General features: G+C 59.9%; 1 protein-coding gene across 2 annotated transcripts; it reads right to left on the bottom strand.

Annotated features, from left to right (window-relative positions):
- Window positions 1-96: 96 nt before the first annotated feature.
- Window positions 97-10,119, bottom strand: FDXR (ferredoxin reductase). 2 transcript variants are annotated; one of them, XM_032429519.1, is made up of 12 exons: window positions 9,948-10,119; window positions 8,871-8,968; window positions 4,364-4,459; window positions 4,033-4,155; window positions 3,740-3,853; window positions 3,285-3,386; window positions 2,392-2,499; window positions 2,060-2,144; window positions 1,742-1,923; window positions 1,489-1,660; window positions 664-751; window positions 97-529 (listed from the first exon to the last, which is right to left on the bottom strand). In XM_032429519.1, exons 1-12 carry the CDS (start codon window positions 10,024-10,026, stop codon window positions 250-252), a joined length of 1,527 nt encoding a protein of 508 aa, XP_032285410.1. In that variant the 5' UTR covers window positions 10,027-10,119; the 3' UTR covers window positions 97-249. The 2 variants fall into 2 exon arrangements, with proteins under 2 accessions (XP_032285410.1, XP_032285411.1); XM_032429520.1 differs by having other exon boundaries at window positions 664-834.
- Window positions 10,120-10,987: the final 868 nt, after the last annotated feature.

A 10,987-nucleotide genomic window follows, 5' to 3' on the forward strand; every position in this document is an offset into this window, starting at 1 on the left:
AGCTGGCTCTGCAGCGCCACCTGGTGACACGAGGGGAGCTGTGGCTGGAAGGTGACCCCAGGCCCCAAAAGAAGTCACATATCAACCACTGGCCCTCCATTACAGCTCTTTTATTTCCAGTACATTCCTGACCTGGTGACCCTCCACAGTCTGACAGGAAAGAGGTGGGAGGGAGGAAAGCCTGCACCTCCACCCATCCCGATCTAAGGTTATCTCTGGCAAGGGCAACCTTCTGCCAGGAGGAAGTGCTCAGAGGCCCCTGGAAAAGAGGCAGCCAAGACCGGGTGCCGGGGCGGGCAGGCGACACAGCTGTGGTGCAGAGTCCCACTGACTGACCCAGGCCCCTGTCCCACGCACAGCATGCCTTCTCTCCCCGCCAGCCAGGCTGGGATCTAGGCTCAGCGCCCCAGCAGCCGCAGCATCTCCTGAGGATCCAGCAACTTCTCCCTGGGCTTCCCGGCACCCTTGCCCCGGGACACCTCCTCGGCATCCAGCTTCTCCCAGTCCGAGAAAGAGACAGGCCGGACCCCTGAAGCACAGGAAGATGAGTCACTGCTTCCCACTCCTCCTCTTCCACCCCCAGCCCAGAGCACCCCCTCCCAAACAGCGGAAAGGCCCAGGGCTGCCCACCACGCCTCCCAAGAGCTCACACGGGGCCCAGACCTCGGCTGCTGAGCAGGGCCTCGATGGCCGCATAGCCAGGCCTGGGACCAGATGGCAGCAGCCCGGCCTTCAGGTCCTGCAGCAGCATCTGGCCAGTGAGGAAGCTGTCGGTCATGGTAGTGGCAATGACCCCTGTGGGCCCCCGCTTCACCCAGCCGCTGCAGTAGAGGCCTGGCAAGGGACAACACAGGCTCAGGGAAGGGGAGGTGGCTGGATGCTTCTGGCAAGCCTGAGCCCCCAGTACACACACACACGTGCACATGCACACAGGCACACACATCCACACACCTCAAGTCCTCCCAGCAGCCCTGCCACTTGGGCCCACTGTGGCTCCTGGCCCAGCGCGCTGGCCTCCTCTCAACCTGTTTTTACCACGCCACCCCTCCCGCCTCAGTCTCGCCCTCGGCCAGGAGCTCCCTGAGGGTAGGAGATGGGCTTTGCCCCGCCTCCAGTCTCAGCAGGCCCTTCTAAACATGAACGGGATGAATGAGTAGGCAGGCATGTGGGTATTTAATCAGACTGGCGGGTCCCTTAGGACAGGGGCTGTCGTGTGATCTCTAATCCCAGCCCCGAGCACGGGGGCCTAGCCCGGAGCAGGCCTCGGTCAAGTGCATGACGAGGTAAGCAGGCATACGCGGGCATGTCGGCTAGCCTGGGAACTTCCCTCCCAGCTTGAGCCAGGAGGAGGGTGGCTGGGCCCCAGGATGGGCTCCAGGGACAGGGCAGTTTCTTAGTGCATGTCACTGGCCGAATGAATGAATGGGAGAGAGCAGCCTCTCCATCCCCCACGATAGTTTGGTGCCTAGCCTCCCTGCGTCCTCTCACCTGGCACATCTATAACCCGGCCTTCCATATTGGGGATGACCCCAAGTTTGGGGTCAAAGGGCACACTGGGGTCGATGGGACGGCTCTTATACCCCACACTGCTCAGTACCAGCCCACAAGGGAGGTCTTCCGTGTCTCCAGTGGGCGCTGCGCGGGCGGCCTCACCAACACCCTGTTGAGGAGAGTGTGGGCAACACCAGGCTGGGGCGGGGAGACTTGAGAAAGGGGTGTCTCTGGGTAACACGAGACTCACCTCCAGTCTGGTGACTGCCAGGCGAACGCCAGCTACCCGTCGCCCGTCTGGTGAGGGCAGCACCCGCTGGGGGCTTCGGAAGAAGCGGAGGCCCCAGGTGCGGGCAGCCCCCTCCACCCCTGGGTTCTCCGTGGCTGTTCGAAGGAGAAGTTCTGTCAGCCGCTTCCTCTGCCGGGGGACCTCTGTCAGCGATGAGAACATTTCAGGCAGGCCTGTCCCTGGATTACAGCCCTCTCTCCCAAAGCCCTCCCCCAAGCCCTCTCTGACCTAGACCATCCCCTCCCTAGTGAGCTAGGGGGCCAGGTCAGGGCCCCTCACCCTTGATTCTGTCCTGAAGGCCCAAGAAATCCGCAGGATCCAAAATGGGCCGGGTTCCTGGTAACTGAATCATCTCCCGAAGCTCCTTGGGGGTGGGAGGTAGGGGAGGAGTTCAGGGCCAGAGCACTCTCCGCTCCTGCACCCACCCCAGAGCCCAGCCCAGATGGGAGACACCACCACCACCTACCACAGAAGGCACCAGGCCCCCGGGCCCTGCCTGCCTCCCCCCTCTTCCACCCCAGGCAGCAGCCATTCTCGGGGACTCAGTCCTGCCACACCTCCCAAGGGCAGACCATCTATGTGGGACCCTGACCCCCCTCTGGCCCCAGCACCTTAATGGTGAAGGCTACTTGCAGGGGTCCGCGGCGGCCCACTATCCACACCGTCTTCACCCGACTCTGCCTCAGTACCCCCAGGGCAGCCTCTGTGATGTCCGTTTTCTGGCACAAAAGGAGGGCTTGAAGTCATCGGATGCTGACCAGCAAGGGGACTTTGCCTTCGGCGGCGGTTTTCCTACCCTCAGCGGGGAGGTCTGCAGCCGGGAATTGCACCACTGCGCCTCCTGGTGGCCAGATGGAGCACTGCCTCCAATTCTGCAAATGGCTCCACCCAGTAGCAAACCAGGCTCCTGCTCTTTCATTCAGCAAGTGTTTCCTGAGTGTGTAGCAAGTGCCAGGCACTAGGCAAGGGGCATGGGGGTGGGGCGGGGTGGGGTGGGGTGTCAACGGTAAGCAAGAGAGACATGGTGCCGGCCCTCACAGAGCTTCTGATCTGGTGGAGACAGTGATACTTGTCAAATATTCATCAACAAGTATAAAGTTGTAGTGGTGACAACATGCTTTGAAAGAGAAGTAGACAAGTCTATGAGAAGAAGGGAAATGGACCTATTAAGGTGGTACTGGAGGGCTTCCTGGAGGAAGGGACAATTGAGCCAAGAACTAAGATAAACACAGGTTAACTGGCAGGGGGAGTGATATGCACACACTGAATAGTTGTTGTTGTTTTTAAAGGGCCATCCATGTAGCTGGAGTGCAGAAAGTGAAGCGAGAAACGGTATGAAGCAAAGCTCAAGGGCTGCCTTCCAGGAGGCCTCTGCCTGGCACCAGAGGGAAACAGAGGCACTGAGCTCAGCGTGGAGGGTGAGGCCTGGACCCTGCAGGCAGTGGCGTCCTCTCCCCGGTGTGACCCCAGCTCCCCCCCTCCCCCCCCTGACCTGCCCACTCACCTCCAGGTGCTCAGGCGGGGTCAGCAGGATCCGGGCCACATCCAGAGCCACATTCCCTTGCCCCAGGATCGCAGCTGTGTCGCAGCTCAGGTCTGGCGCCAGCTGGCAAGCAGAGGTCTGGGTAGGGCTCCCCTGGCCTTGGCCCCAGTCAGGCTAATCTCAGCTCATGCCCAGGCACCAGCCGAGCCCCCAGGCTTCCCCACACCTGGAAAGCCCACCCCACCTGAGCCTCAGCTGATGCCCCTCCTCTCCTACCCAGCCCCACCTTCTCCCAGAGGCCTTCCCTGGTTGACCTTCCCCCTCAGGCAGCCGATGTCTCACATCTCATCTCCCTAGGAGCCTCCCAGTTTGGGACAGTGGCTCCCCAGTCCCCCAGCTGTGGCATCCAAGAGCAGCCCCTGGCCCTGGCTGAGGAGTGGGGAGGAAGAAGTAGCAGCGGTGCTCCCCAAACTCACCTCCCGATTCTCAGGAAGTCCGTTGTACCAGCCCACAAAGGCCCGGGCCGAGAAAACACCGGGAAGCTCCTCACCAGGAATTTCCAGGGTCTGATGGTCCTCTGCCCCATAGCTCTGAGGAAAGACCCAGAGTGCTTGGACCAGCTAAGGGCCCGGCAGACCCTGGCAGGCCTCCTTCTGGCTCCTCCTCCCCAGTTGCCACCCCAGGCCCTGCCCAGTGGGTTGGGCTTCTCCCCTACTGCCTTCCACCCTACCTCGGGCTGTTGCCCTGCCCTCCACCCGTCCGCACTCACCAGCACCACGGCATGGTAGGCCGCCCGCAGCTCCGACACAGCCACGTCCCTGCCGACCGCCACGTTGCCACGGAAGGCACATCGGTCCGAGCGAGCCGTCTGGGTAAAGGTGTTGATGACATTCTGCCAGGCCCCAGAGGGGAAGGGGTTAGGGGTGGGGCACTCCAGGGATCATGCCTGTGCCACCCTCGCCTCACAATGTCCCCAGGAGGGAACCTGTGCGGCATCCACACAGAGGGCCTGGGGTCATTCCATGCAGCCAGGGAACCTCCTTTCCCTCCTGACCTTGACCAAAGTCCCCAAACTCCTCCTCCGACCCAGAGAGACCCACCTTCACCTCGGGGTGGTCGGGCGCCACACCAAAGCGCACCAGGCCAAAGGGCACCAGCTGCTTCTCGTAGATGTCCACGTGGGCCCGGGGGTGGTGCTGGGGAGAAAGAGCAGCTGGTGGGGCCAAGGGAGAGGCTGGGCCCTATGGGTCCTCCCTTCCCCGACAGGGCGGGAGAGCCCAGCTCAGTGCGCTGAGGACACAAGGAGAAAGAGAGGCCCCCGACTCCCCATCTGCCTGGAGAGCCAGACAGCAGGACTGGGGCAGCAGAGTAGCCCAGGCAGCGGAGGCCAGACCTCGGGACTGCCAGCCCCTCGAGACGGCAAGGACTCTGACCCACTAAGGAAGGAGGCAGCTCGCCCACCACTGGAGTCATACGAGGGGAGCTTCTTCATCTTCTTGGGCCAGGCCTGACACACAGCCCTGCCCTAGAACCCCTTCGATAGATCTAGAAATGCCCAGCCAGTCTGAGGAGCTGACAACTACCCTTTGAAATGCATACTCGCCTTAGCTCTAGTCTCCCAAGTCATCCTGTTGGAAAAGGGACCACCAGGACATGGGGTGGGGAGCACAGCCGGGGCTTCTGGGGGTCAGAGGGAGACGGAAGTGGCTCGCTCTGTTTTAGAAAAAATGAGCTCAGTTATATAGGTGGTCCCACCTCGCCTGCCCTCTGGAGCACCTAGAGGGGCCACAGGGAAGGCAAAGGGTTGCGGTTGGGCAGAGAGGTCGGGTCTGGGCTGCCACCGATCAGCCACATGGCCCTGGCCGGTCCCAAGATCTGCGGGGTCTCAGACTCTTCCTCTGCAAACTGGGACAGATAAGAGCCCCCTCTCCGGGTTGTTGGGAAGCATCCAGAAGGTCAGGACAGTGAGAGACGCAGATTTGGAGTCAAGCAGTTGGGGCTTCGGGGGATGACACCGCCCTGCCTTGCACCCCCATCCTAGGCTCTTGCTGTGATACTCTCAACTCTGTGGGACTCAGGCCAAATGAGCTCCTGCCCTCCAGTTGCCCTCACCCCTACAAAGGCTCACACTCACCTCCTCACCTTTGTCTAAACCCCCTCCTGCCCTCCCCTCCACTGCCTGCACCCAAGTCCAGGCCCCCCACGCCCCGTCTGCCCATCCGTGTCTCCTGCTCTCCCCACCCATCCCAGCCACAGGTAATGCCCAAACCACCTCCTTTACGCCCCATGACGCCGCAGCCACACATGACGCCGCAGGGACCAACCCGGGGGATGTTTCTGAGCTTCTCGTTAAAGAGCAAGGCCTGAAGCACTTAGCCCAGCACCCGACCCACTGCGGGTGCTCAGTCAAAAAGCTGTCCTTTCCTATTTCGTCACCGCCTCGCCCCTGAACCTTCCCCAGCTGCCCACAGCCAAGGGGCAAAGTTCAAACTGCTCGGCTTGGCAGTCTGTGACCCACACAGCCCGGCTTTTCGCCTTTATCTTCCATCCTTTCCTGCTATGGATCCGCTCCTCCTGGTCACACTGTCCTGTCCAAGGCCACCTCTGCAATGCTAGGCGTGCTGGCCTGTTTACTGGATCTCTCTCCCGGCCGACCTTGTCTTCAGGGACCCGCTCTTCCCTAACTCAGCTCCCTCCTCTCCCTCCGGCTGTTCTTTCTCAGGCTTCTTTCCTCCTGCCCCCCTCTAATGAAAACACTCTCTGAGGTTCTTCTAATGTGGGACCCCTCCCACCCCCCAACACACGTTCCCTTGGGGAAGCTGCATCCACTCCCTGTGACCTCGGATTCCTGTAGACATGCCCATGTTCTACTCTCTCCCCTGCCCGGCTGCCCCCTCCAAACCTAACAGCCCTGGACAACACTGCAGACTCCTCAAACCCACCTAGATGCAAGTCAACTCCCTCTGCCCCCAAAACTCTTTCCTTCTGCTCCTGTATTCCCTCCCAACCCATCCACCCACAGCCTGAGCCAGAACCTGGGGTTTGTCCCTGACTCCCCTCAACCCTGCCCAGTCACCTATCTTCCCCTCGCCCTCCCCCATCGCCCCCTCAGCAGCTCTTCGTTGCTCTCCCGGCCACCGGCCCTGCCTCCCTGCCCCACTGTCTGCCCTACAGGCAGAGAGAGCTCCATGTCAAAAACGGGGTGCTTGCCTAAACCCTTTCAGTGAAGCCAACTATACCCAGAGCAGTGGGCAGCATCCCCTGGGGCGTTTGTTAAAAATCGTTGATTCCTAGGTTCCAGCCTTGGAGTCAACAGTTTGATTAGGTCTGAGCATGTGACTAACTACCTGAGGACTCTGATGGAAGGAGGGGAGGGCAGTGGATAGCACCACGAGACCATGCTTGCCTCCAAGGCAGTGGCTTCCGAGGCACCCCGGCTCTGGGCCCACCTGCCTCCTCCATCAGCTCTCCACCCTTACCCACAAGCCGTTCTTCCCCAACTCACTTGTCCCCAGGGGGGCATCCTCTCCTCCTTCCGGGCCTTTGTCCATGCGGCTCTCTGTGCCTGGGACTCTCTTGCCTGTCAGCCGCCCCTCGTCCCCCTGGCAGCTTCTGTCCTTCAGACAGCAATGCGGACATCTCCTCCTCCAGGCCGCGCTGGGCGCAGCTCTGTACACCACGCCCCCCGCCCCTGGTTTCTGTGCTTCCACTATCAGAGCCTCAGAGCCTGGATAAACCCTCTTCCCCTCGACTCCACAACTCCACCCCCCACTGGGCTGTCATGTCCTTGAGCAGAGGGGCTATGCTTGTCCTGCTCGTACCCATGTTCCTAGGGTCGAGCCTATGCGCCTGGAACATGTCAGTGTCCAATAAATCACTGCTGAATGGCTGGCCTAGCATGGTACTCAAGAGCAGCTCTGACCCATAAAGACAGAGAAGAGACTGGTGGGTGCGGGGGCAGGGGGCAAAATGGGGGAAGGAGAGTGGGAGGTACAGGTTTCCAGTTATGGAATGGATAAATCACAGGGATGAAAGGTACAGCAACAGGGCACATAGTCGATGGTATTGTAAAGGCTGTGTATGGTGACAGACCTGCACTCAGGTCCTAGCATCTTCCCTGTCCAGGTGGGGACCCTGGGCAATGTCGCGCAGCCTCGGTGTCCTTACCTGCGAAGTAAGAGTCATGACACCTGCTTCAAAGGTTGGCATGGGGAGATGAGATGCCGTACAGCGCCCGCTCAGCTAAGTGCCACTGTCCCACATGTGTGGCGTACGTTCCTGTCTCGGGAGCACAGCCAGTAGGTTGGAACTCCCGGTGGGCAAGGACTGGCTTGTAACTGGCTCCTGAGCCCATCCCCCAGCGCCTCTCACGAGGAAAGCATGTGCAAGTGTGCGCCGGCTGAGTGCAGGCCAGGGCCACTGCTCCCACTGGGGGCACTGAGAAGCCTGCCTGGGAGGCCCACTCTCCCCGCTCCCCGAATTTCAGGCTCAGGTAGCAAGTGCACCTTATACAAAGCCCTCCAGGATCTCCCCAGACCCCGTGGGATCCCTGGTCTCCATCCAACGGCCCGGGGCTATTCTACCACAAGGCAGTTTGTCCATGCATGACCTCCCACACGTGGCACGTCCTCTCCAAAGCCCACCTCCTTCAAGGAAGCTCAAAGGCACCTTCTCCAGGAAACCCTTTCTGACTGACTGCGCCTAACTCAGCTCATGCTGGTCACATCTCAGTAATTAGCTTTTTCACCTGTGTTGCTTGGAAGGCGTGTTTAGGTCACTTTTCAGCAGGGTGTCCAACTCATGCTGGTCTCTCCGAGACCCTCCCGGCTTTAACATTGAAAGCTCCATGTCCTAGGCAAACTAGGACGATTGATTACCCCACCTTTTCAGTTTCTGCATATATGTGTGTACAATTAATATATTCATTCTTTCTCCTGTCTCTCCACAGACACTCCAAGTCCCTCCAAAGCAAGGCCACTGTGTCATGTCTTAGTCAGCCTAGGTCTCCCTCTCCCCGTCCCACCTGCGGTTCTCCCTCCCCCCTCCCTCCCACCCAGATCTGCCCAAGTCTCAAGGGTAACCAGCAGCCTTGGGGCCCTGCCCAACAAGGCCAACACTGTAAGCCTTGAGGCTCCGGCCTTGGGGTGGGAGGAATGGGGGGTGGAGGGCAGGCTGAAAGAACAACATAGCATGGGGAGGGCTGGAGCATGACAAGGTGGCTGCAGGGACAGAAAACCCTGAGAAGAGGGGGTAGCCTCAAGACTAGGATGTTGAGGACAGAGGAGAGAGAGAGAGAGAGAGGAAGGGAAGATGAGGGGCAGGATAAAGTCATCTGCAGGTCTGCATAAACTCCGTGAAGGGCTTGGCCAACGTGGCAGAGCAGGCCATCTGCCACTGACCACTTCTCCCATAGCTGAGGACCTAGAGTGGGGAGCCCCAGATGTAGGTGACAAAGCATATAGGGAGTGTCCAGTCTAGATGTGCTGGGAGCCCCTTTCCCATCAGGGATCCAGGAGTGCTTTTAAAACTCAAAGGGGGTGGGGCTTTCCCCCAGGATTGGAGCAGCAGGTGAATCATAGGCGAGGGAACCAGGAAAATGTGGCTCACCTTTAGCAGGTGTTGGGCGGTATAGAAGCCGGCTGGGCCACTGCCCACCACACAGATCTGAGGGGGCTGCTCCTGTGTAGAGAACTGCTGCCGGAAGCCTGGTAGGGGGGCGGGGTGGGGGGAGAAAAGGGATGGAAGGTCAGATCAACACTTCCCAAACCAACGTCAACATCAGGCAGAAGCTGGAGCTTCCCAAGCTTCACCCCTACTTGCACCCTCCTCCTCTTTCCTCAAAGCTTTGGCGTTTGCAGGATCCCTTACTTCGTCTGAACCCCCAAAGGCTGTGTCTTCATCCAGAGCCCAGCATCTCACCCATGAATTTTTTTTTTTTTAAAGATTTTATATATTTATTTGAGAGAGAGAGAGAATGAGAGACAGAGCATGAGAGGGGGGAGGGTCAGAGGGAGAAGCAGACTCCCTGCCAAGCAGGGAGCCCGATGCGGGACTCGATCCCGGGACTCCAGGATCATGACCTGAGCCGAAGGCAGTCGCTTAACCAACTGAGCCACCCAGGCGCCCCTCACCCATGAATTTACTATGCCCACTCAACAATCCCCATCACCCCGAAGCTGCCCTGCACAGTACTTCATTTTCTTACAGGGTTCCCTACCCACCCAGCTAGACTACCACATCCTTCCTACGGACTCCAAATCATCCCAATCTTGCCCCCGTGGATCTCCCACAATGCCCGACTGTAGCTCTTCTACCCACTCTCTCTCCACAGAACGCTATATTGTCCCTGTAGACCCCTGTCTTTCCTATAGACCCCTGTTCTACCTCAGACTTCGCTCTGGGCTCCCAGACCTTCATATAACCCCCATTCACCCAGTCTCACACCTGTGCACCTCACGGTCTCCCCTTCTCACTTTGTTGACACACATGTGACCGCACAGGCCCCCACCTGCCCCCGTACACCACGCCAATCTCGTCCGTAGGGGTGGACCCCTCCGGTTTCGCCCCTGGCCCCCTCTCGCCCCTCTCCAGCCCTGCCCCAGCTCCGCTCTGACCCCCACACTTGACGCTCGCAGGCCTCCCCGCGCTGCCATTCAGCCCTACAGGTAGGTGCCCTGCTCCTACTCGGGGTGCTCCCGGCGGGAGGCGGCCGGGTCCGACGCCACGCCGACCAGTGCCACCAGCGCCAGCAACGCGGGGCCATGGCTTGGAAGAGCAACCAGCCAGAGGACAGGATCCCGGAGACGCCCCGCGCTCAGTGCCGGGGCATCCGTGCTCCGCGCGGGCTCCGGCCCCGCCCCCGCCCTGCCCCCGCCCCGCCCCCAAGTCCCGCCTCCCGCGCTCTGGGACCGCACAGCGTGGAGGCCACGCCTCCATCCCGGAAAGAAGCCCGCCCCCAAAAGAGAAGCCCGCCCGCCGATCCACCCCCTATCGCTGAGGGCCCGCCCCCAGGACTTCCGAGCCTTAGTGACTTAATAATTTTCTCCCCAATCCAATCATCTGGAGGCTAGCGTTGAACGAGAGCGAATCTCCATCGCTGTTTCAATCCCGCCTGATGGAGGGAGCCAATTAGGAAGGAGCTTACTTTACTAAGGCTCTCCCCCTCGGAGACGCTCGTCGCTCTCTGATGACGCATGGGCCCCTTTTGATAGCGTACACGCCTGGCCCGGGGCCGGTTTCTTCCCAACCAATCACGAGTCGAGTTCCAAAGAAGCCTCCCTTCCCTTAGCGTGATAACCACGGAGTCCGGAAGTCTGGGAAAAAAGGGCTCCTGTGGGGCCTTGGCCGCACGTGGGCTTTGTGCAAGTGTGACCCCAGCCACATGCTGTCCAGTTCCGGCCAGGCAGCATTTTAAACCTGAGAGATCAAGTCCCACCTCACCCCGCTCCCCTTCACGTAGGTGAAGAAACAGGGGAGGAGCGGCTTGCCCTTGGTACTAAGGACTGAGCCATACCTCCCATTCCTGTCCCAACTGGACTGGTACTAAGGGTGAGGCTGCTAAGACCCGGGCTTCGGGTGCAGAATTTCAGGGGGCGCCAAAAACCTCAGTAATTAAGGTAAAAAATATTTTAATGCAAAATATTTTAAGAGATCAGAATTGAAGACCACAGACTGCCCTGCTGTGCGGGGAGCCCCATGCGGGACTCGATCCCAGGATGCTGGGA

Source organism: Phoca vitulina, unplaced genomic scaffold (genome assembly GCF_004348235.1).
Source record: "Phoca vitulina isolate PV1807 unplaced genomic scaffold, GSC_HSeal_1.0 scaffold41, whole genome shotgun sequence".
NCBI lineage: Eukaryota > Metazoa > Chordata > Mammalia > Carnivora > Phocidae > Phoca > Phoca vitulina.